This window comes from Cheilinus undulatus, linkage group 21 (assembly GCF_018320785.1).
Source record: "Cheilinus undulatus linkage group 21, ASM1832078v1, whole genome shotgun sequence".
Taxonomy (NCBI): Eukaryota; Metazoa; Chordata; class Actinopteri; order Labriformes; family Labridae; genus Cheilinus; species Cheilinus undulatus.
The window spans coordinates 4795982-4802974 of record NC_054885.1 but is presented as its reverse complement, the minus strand read 5'-3'; the positions used below and the strand labels follow the sequence as shown (position 1 = coordinate 4802974).

The following is a 6993-nucleotide window of genomic DNA, read 5'->3' as shown; positions in this document are numbered from 1 at the left end:
TGTGTGCCTTCTGTGTTTGCACACTGCCCTGCAGTCTCATGCCCTTATATGGGCATAAAAGCGATGTTTCTCCATTCCAGTTAGGATAAATGTGCACATGCTTCCAGCTCACAAGCACCATCTTTTTTAAAGAAGGTCCTACAGTTTTCTTTTTTTGTGTAATAGGTTTGCTGTGATTTGAAGTCTAAAAGTTGAGCATAAATGTGCAGATTAGGGATGCAGCTGATCTGACTGACAGGTGGGTGCTTGTTAACTATCAGCCAGGAGGCATGTGCTCCACCTCACCTTCATGTTTTTGCCTTTTTGAGTTGACTGAAGTTTATTTTGGGGCAGCATTTTCAATATGGGGACTGCCATCATTGGTATTTATCACACCTCTTTGGAGACCAGTGAGCGAGAGCCACCAGTGAGGCCATGCCGAAGTTGAACAGTTTGTGTCTCAAATATTGGAAATAAAGATTTCTGATCTTCTAGCACAAAAATCTGAGCCTTCTTTAAAGTTATCAAGCATGTCATTCCTCATATCTATTGATCATATTTGTAAATTTAAAAACCACAAACATCACATTCACTCAAACCTCTAAAGCACCCTCTATAGTTTATTTAATGTGGTCTATATTTACACACCTATTTGTTTTTCTCATGATCAGCTGTTATTTACCGCTCCAAGCTGGACGCTGTTTGACAGGCTGACTGATCAGCTTAAGGAGGCGAGGTCAGAGGTGTGTCCGTGGCGTTAATCTGAAGAGTGGACGCTCCATCGCTCTTCACAGAATGCTGGCGGAAAGGAAACCGGCAAAACACCAAGTCTGGTCAAACTGGACCGCTGAGACATGATCATCCACCAGCTGGTCAACCAGCTCTGGAGATACCGGGTCACAAGTCTCCTCCTGACCTTAGGAGTTACCTGTCTGCTTATATCTGTGGGTACTTACCTGCTGCAGCACTCGAGGTAAGTCACCTGTTAAATAAAACTGTACTCTCTGGCAGTTAGTAAGTGTTGCTACTATTATAAGACACTCTCTTGAGTTTTTTATTGTGCATTTTGTTTCCAAAGCCGCCATGCTCACCACAAAGGCTGGAACAAGAAGCTCGTGAAAGATAGAGCACCGGCAGCCAATCCTGGCTCCTCAAGACATGACAGCTCTTACCCTCAAAGAAGTGAAGCTCATCCTTCTAACGACCAGGCTCCTAAAGATGGCAGCCTTTATAGTATCATGAGGCCAAGGACACAAACTCCTCCTGTAGTCTTCCTCAAAACACACAAAACAGGAAGCAGCACTGTCCAGAACCTGCTGTTCCGTATGGGAGAGAGGGACCGGGCCACGTTCGCTTTCCCTCACCACAGCTACCAGTTCAACTACCCAGATAAGTACGGAGGACTACAGCCACCATGTTTGATTATATTCCTTCTTATATTCCTCTGTCACACTCAGACTGGGAAGCTTAAAATAAGTATTGTAGGGAATTATCAACCTCATTCCCAAAAACGTCAAGCTTGTTTTATGAGTGCGAGTGCGCTGCTCAAGCATGGTACACTTCCTTGCTTCTGCACAGTATGATTGCTCATGCATGAATAACATAAGATATCCCAGGAGTCAGTACTGGGCCCACTGCTTTTTAACATGTACGACCCCATTTCCAAAAAAGTTGGGACACCATGTAAAATGTAACTAAAAACAGAAGTCGATGATTGCTGTATCTCATAAACCTGTATTTGATTCACAGTGGAACATAAAAACATATCAGATGTTGAAGCTGAGAGATTTTATCATTTCAGGAAAATAGCAACACATCTCAAAAAAGTTGGGACAGGGCGATGTTTACCATTTTGTACCGTCCCTTTTCTTTTAACAACATCCTATAAACACCTGGGAAGTGAGGAGACTGGATGCTGGAGTTGTGGGAGAGGAATGCTGTCTCATTCTTGTCTGATGTAGGATTCTAGCTGCTCAACAGTCTTAGGTCTTGTTTCCTGGGTGTTTTCTATTGGTGAAAAATCTGGACTCTTCTCCTGTGAAGCCATGCTGTTGTGATGGATGTGGTATGTGGTTTAGCATCGTCTTGCTAAAATAGTCAAGGCCTTCCCTGAAAGAGACGTTGTCTGGATGGGAGCATGTGTTGCTCTAAAACAGTGTTTCTCAATCCTGCTCAACGAAAGAGCCAAATTTTTGAAAAATACAGTGCTTTACAAATTTATTAGACCACCACCTAAAGTAAGGTTTATGCCACAGCTGCCCTAAATTAACAGCATTGGTAATTACCAAAATCATTTTTTAAGTTTCTGTAGTGGTTAATACACCAATATGTAGAAGCTCTTTAACCCAACTGATATTTTAATTGCTAAAATATAATTATTATTGTTATCCATGAATTTTCAAATTTACTGATTTAAAAAAAAAGAAAAAATAGTAAAGCACATTATTATTTCTTGATTAAAATGTCAAATTATAGTTATTTACTGTCATTCCTGAACAGAAAAATGAGTTTTACTGGTTGAATGTTATGCTTGATTCATTTCTGACTTCTCAGAGAAGCCCAGTGAGCTGGCTCAAATTTGGGTGAATACAGTTTGAAATTCCTCATTCCTGTTCAAAATGGTAAAACGTGGAGAGCTGACTGAAAATGAAAGAGTCCGCATTAAAGCACTTCATGATCTCTGAGACAAATATGACAGGTGGTCTAATAAATTTGTTAAGCACTGTACATTTGCAAGAGCCACAATCCAAGGGGTAAAAAATGGCAAAAAAAAAGGTTAAAGTGGCGATAAAGGTAAGTCAAAGGTGGCAAAATGGTCAAAAGTGATTTTAAAAAAGTGGCAAAAATGGGGGAAAAGCAGCAAAAGCATAGAAAAATAAATTGTGAAAATTGATTTAAATGGGAAAGAATTTGGGGGAAAAAAAAGCAGCTAAGAGTATCAAAAATGGGGAAAAAAAGTGGCATTTAATGGCAAAAGGCAGATTAAATGGGCGAAAAATGGGAAAATCACAAATAGCAAAAACCAGGTTTAAGTGATGAAAACAGATGAAAAATGTCAAAAAGAATTGGCAAAAAAGTGCAAAAAGCAGTAAAAATGTATTAAAAGTGGCAAAAAGGCCCACGCCATAGGCACTAATGCAACCCCATACCATCAGAGATGCAGGCTTTAGACCTGAGCCAGGAGAACAAGCTGGATGCTCCCTCTCCTTTTAAGTCCACAGGACACAGCATCCCTTTTTTCCAAAAAGAATTTCAAATTTTGGTTCATCTGACCACAGAACAGTTTTCCATATTGACTCAGTCCATTTTAAATGGGCTTTGGCTCAGAGAAGATGGCCGTGTTTCTAGATCGTGTTCGCATGTGGCTTCTTCTTTACATGATCCAGCTTTAACTGTCAGTTGTGGATGGCACGGCCAACTGTGTGGACAGACGATGGTTTCTGGAAGTGTTCCTGAGCCCATGCAGGGATTTCCAGTACAGAATCACACCTGTTTTTAATGCAGAGACGTCCAAAGGCCCGAAGATCATCAGCAACTGATGTTGACCTTCAACCTTGTGCTTGCTCACAGAGATTTCTCCAGATTCTCTGAATCTTTTGATATTATGGACCGTAGATGCCTATCTTTACATCTGAAAGACTCTGCCTCTCTAAAATGCTCCTTTTCTACCCAGTCCTGTTACTGATCTGTTGCTAATTTACCTATTTAGTTGCAAAATGCATCTCCAGCTGTTTTTCATTAGTACCACTTACTTTTCCAGCCTTTTGTTGGCCCTGTCCCTATGTTTTTGAGATGCGTTTCTGTCATCAAATTCAAAATGAGCTAATATTTTTCATGAAATGGTAAATGTCTCATTTCAACATCTGATATGATGTTCGTGTTCTACTGTGAATAAAATATGGGTTTATAAGATCTGACAACAATGGCATTACGGTTGCACAGCGCCCCAGCTTTTTTGGAAATTGAGTTATACTACCTGAATTAGAGCAGGGTCACATTTTCACATTTGAGATAATGATTAAGTCTGTTTAGCATTTAGCATTAGCCTCTTTCAGCTAACTCCCAGTGTTTGCTCTGTTTTATGATGGTAACCGTTGAAACGGTTCTGATCTTGGTTCCAGATTCAGAGCCAAATTCGTGGATGAGTTACCCGATGGCTCCTTCCAGTTTGACCTCCTCTGCAGCAACATGCGTCTGGACATCGATCAGCTGAAACAAGTGATGCCAAAGAACACCATCTTCATCACCATCCTCCGTGAACCTCTACGAACGTTTGAGTCCGTCTTCTCCTACTACTCCTCCTCGGTTCCTGCTTTCATTCTGGCCAAGAAGGTGGCAGAGATGACGGGGCACAAATCTGCTCTGTCTCTCTTCTTAGAGTCACCTGAGGCATTCTGGGACCCCAAAGAGCCTGGAAACAGCCTGGGGAAGAACCCTATGAGCTTCGATTTGGGCCTCGATGGCCAGCGGTGGAACTCTACGTGGCGGACTGACCTGGCTCTCCTTGAGGAGACGTTCCAGCTGGTGATGATCGCCGAGCACTTTGACGAGTCCCTGATTCTTCTGGGATCTCTGCTCAACCTGGACATGGAGGAATTGGCATACGTCCGCCTCAACACTCGCTCTCCTCAGAGTGTTATTCCCTTAGATGATGGAACTAAAGACCAGATCAGCTCCTGGAACACCTTAGACGTGCTTCTGTATGACTTCTTCCTCCAGATCTTCCTGGAGAAGGTGGAGAAGCACGGTCTGGAGAGGCTGAACAGTGAGGTGGCTCTGCTGAGAGCAACCACTAACAGAATCAGGCGGAAATGCTTGGCTAGGACCGGGGTGCATCCTGAGGAACTCGAGGATCTTGTAAGACCTTGGCAAACTGATACAGTGACTATTTTAGGATATCAGATACAGAAGAACCTGACCAGGCCGGAGCAGGGATTCTGCACTCGTCTAGTTCTGCCTGAACTTCAGTACCACGCCCATCTGTATTTCCAGCAGTATGGTCGAGACATGAGAGCTGTGCCTACAGAGTAATGCATACATTTAAGTCAGTTTTCACACATGCACTCCGGAAAATTCCTTTGAAATTTCAGGGGAATCAGCCAATGAAACTCTGAGGCTGTTCCTTCACATAGCGAGAGGTTTTCTCTGACGTGAGGAAAAGAAGAAGCTGCAGGATAGCTAGGATGGTGACAGAGTCTGACGCCATGCTGGTGGATTTAGTTTTTTTATCGATGCTGCATATATTTGGACATATTAGTCTTAAAGAGTAAAAGAAAACAACATATGGTGTAGAAGAGTATGCAGCGACTTCATTACATGCATTAAAATTCCACCAGTCATGCACTGGTTGCAGAATAGAAATGTCATTACCCCTGTCTGATTGCTTGCTCTGAATTTCCCCAAATATTTCAGGAATTTTGCAAAGAGGTCTGCAGAGAAAAACAGGAAAAAAGGTAAAACTCAAGAGTTGTGTGCATGTAGGGAGCTGTTTTTTTTTTTTTTTAATGGAATCCAATTTCTGCCCGTTAAAACAGAAAAATGTTAAAGTGAGGCAGTCTTAAAAAAGAAAAGAAAAAGAATTCTAGGTACAACATCATAATTATGAGATAAAAGTGGAAATTAGGAGGTAAAAATAATAATTATGACTTAAAAAGTCGACCTTATGAGATAAAAGTTGAAATAATGAGACAAAAAGTTGAAGAATATGAGAAAAAAAATCAAAATTATTAGATAAAAGTCATTATCATGAGGTACAATGTAGAAATTATGCGGTAAAGATCATAATTTTGACATGAGAGTTGAAATTATGAGAAAAAGTCATAATTATGAGATACAACATGGAAATTATGAGGTAAAAGTCATAATTTTCACATTAAAGTTGAAATTATGAGATACAGAGTGGAAATTATGAGATTAAAATCATAACTTTGACATATAAATCGAAATTATAAGATAAAAAGTTCAAATTTTGAGATAAAAAGTTAAAGTTTTAAGATAAAAGTCATAATTATGAGATACAACATGGAAGTTATGTTGTAAAAATCATAATTTTGACACAAAAGTTGAAATTATGCAATAAAAAGGTTGAAATTATGAGATAATAAATAAAAAAGATGACAGAAAAATTCAACATTTTGAGATAAAAGTCATAATTATGAGATAAAAATTCATAATAACGAGAAAAAAGTCAAAATAATAAGATGAAAAGTCAAAATTATGAAATAAAAGTCAAAATAATGAGATATAAAGCAGTGAAAACCCCAGACTAGAGCCAGCAGGCAAAAATGACAACAGAATGACTCTGATTAAGTCAGAAGCAGAATAAAGGAGGAGCTGGGGTGGAGGAGAGTTACAAAAAGTGCCTTGCATAGGGAGCAGTAAAGAGGCTAGACTAGACTAGCCAATAGTGCTTAGAAGCAAATCAGCTGGACGTCAGTTGACGAGGGTCTGCGTGAGATCAGCTGATCATAATTATATGGCAGGACTTGACTCTGTGGCCTCTCTGAACTAACGCTATATCCCTAATTTGAACAAAGATGGAGGCATTTCCTTAAGAAAGAAAAGCACATCATACACGTTACAAATTTTTCCCTGGTGCACATGCGCAACCCACTAATAATGGCTTCATGGCCCACTATTGGGTTCTGACCCACCTGTTGAGAACCACTGCCCTTTATGATGCTATAAAGCACTTACTTTTACATCAGTGCATTTAGACAGGGGCCTCGTACTCCAAGAGGCCTGGAGGCATAGTGCATCAAATGTGAGGTCTACATCAAAAATGATTCCATCAATCAAGATATTGTTTTATGATGCATTCAGAATAAGAAAAGGTGTACGGAGTGAATAAAAATGCACCATGATAGAGTTTGAAAGTCCAAAAATAGTCCTTCGAAAGCTCCAGGACCTCCTGCTAAGTCCAGACCTTTCTAGAAGCCCCATATTTCATCATCACTGCAAAGTAGATCAATACAGAAAGGGCAAATCCAAATAAAAGTGTGTGGGAAAATGGTG

General features: G+C 40.2%; 1 protein-coding gene across 1 annotated transcript; it reads left to right on the top strand.

Annotated features, from left to right (window-relative positions):
- The first annotated feature begins 821 nt into the window (after positions 1 to 821).
- On the top strand, positions 822 to 5010 carry LOC121529534 (galactose-3-O-sulfotransferase 2). Its single transcript, XM_041817465.1, has 3 exons — positions 822 to 952; positions 1058 to 1372; positions 4101 to 5010. Exons 1-3 carry the CDS (start codon positions 834 to 836, stop codon positions 5008 to 5010), a joined length of 1344 nt encoding a protein of 447 aa, XP_041673399.1. The 5' UTR covers positions 822 to 833.
- Positions 5011 to 6993: the final 1983 nt, after the last annotated feature.

Excerpts from the sequence above, each read along its gene's own strand:
- LOC121529534 (XM_041817465.1), top strand. The coding sequence starts at position 834 with ATGATCATCCACCAGCTGGTCAACCAGCTCTGGAGATACCGGGTCACA. Across the intron at positions 953-1,057 it reads TACCTGCTGCAGCACTCGAG|CCGCCATGCTCACCACAAAG; the intron begins GTAAGTCACCTG and ends TTGTTTCCAAAG. Across the intron at positions 1,373-4,100 it reads CAGTTCAACTACCCAGATAA|ATTCAGAGCCAAATTCGTGG; the intron begins GTACGGAGGACT and ends TCTTGGTTCCAG.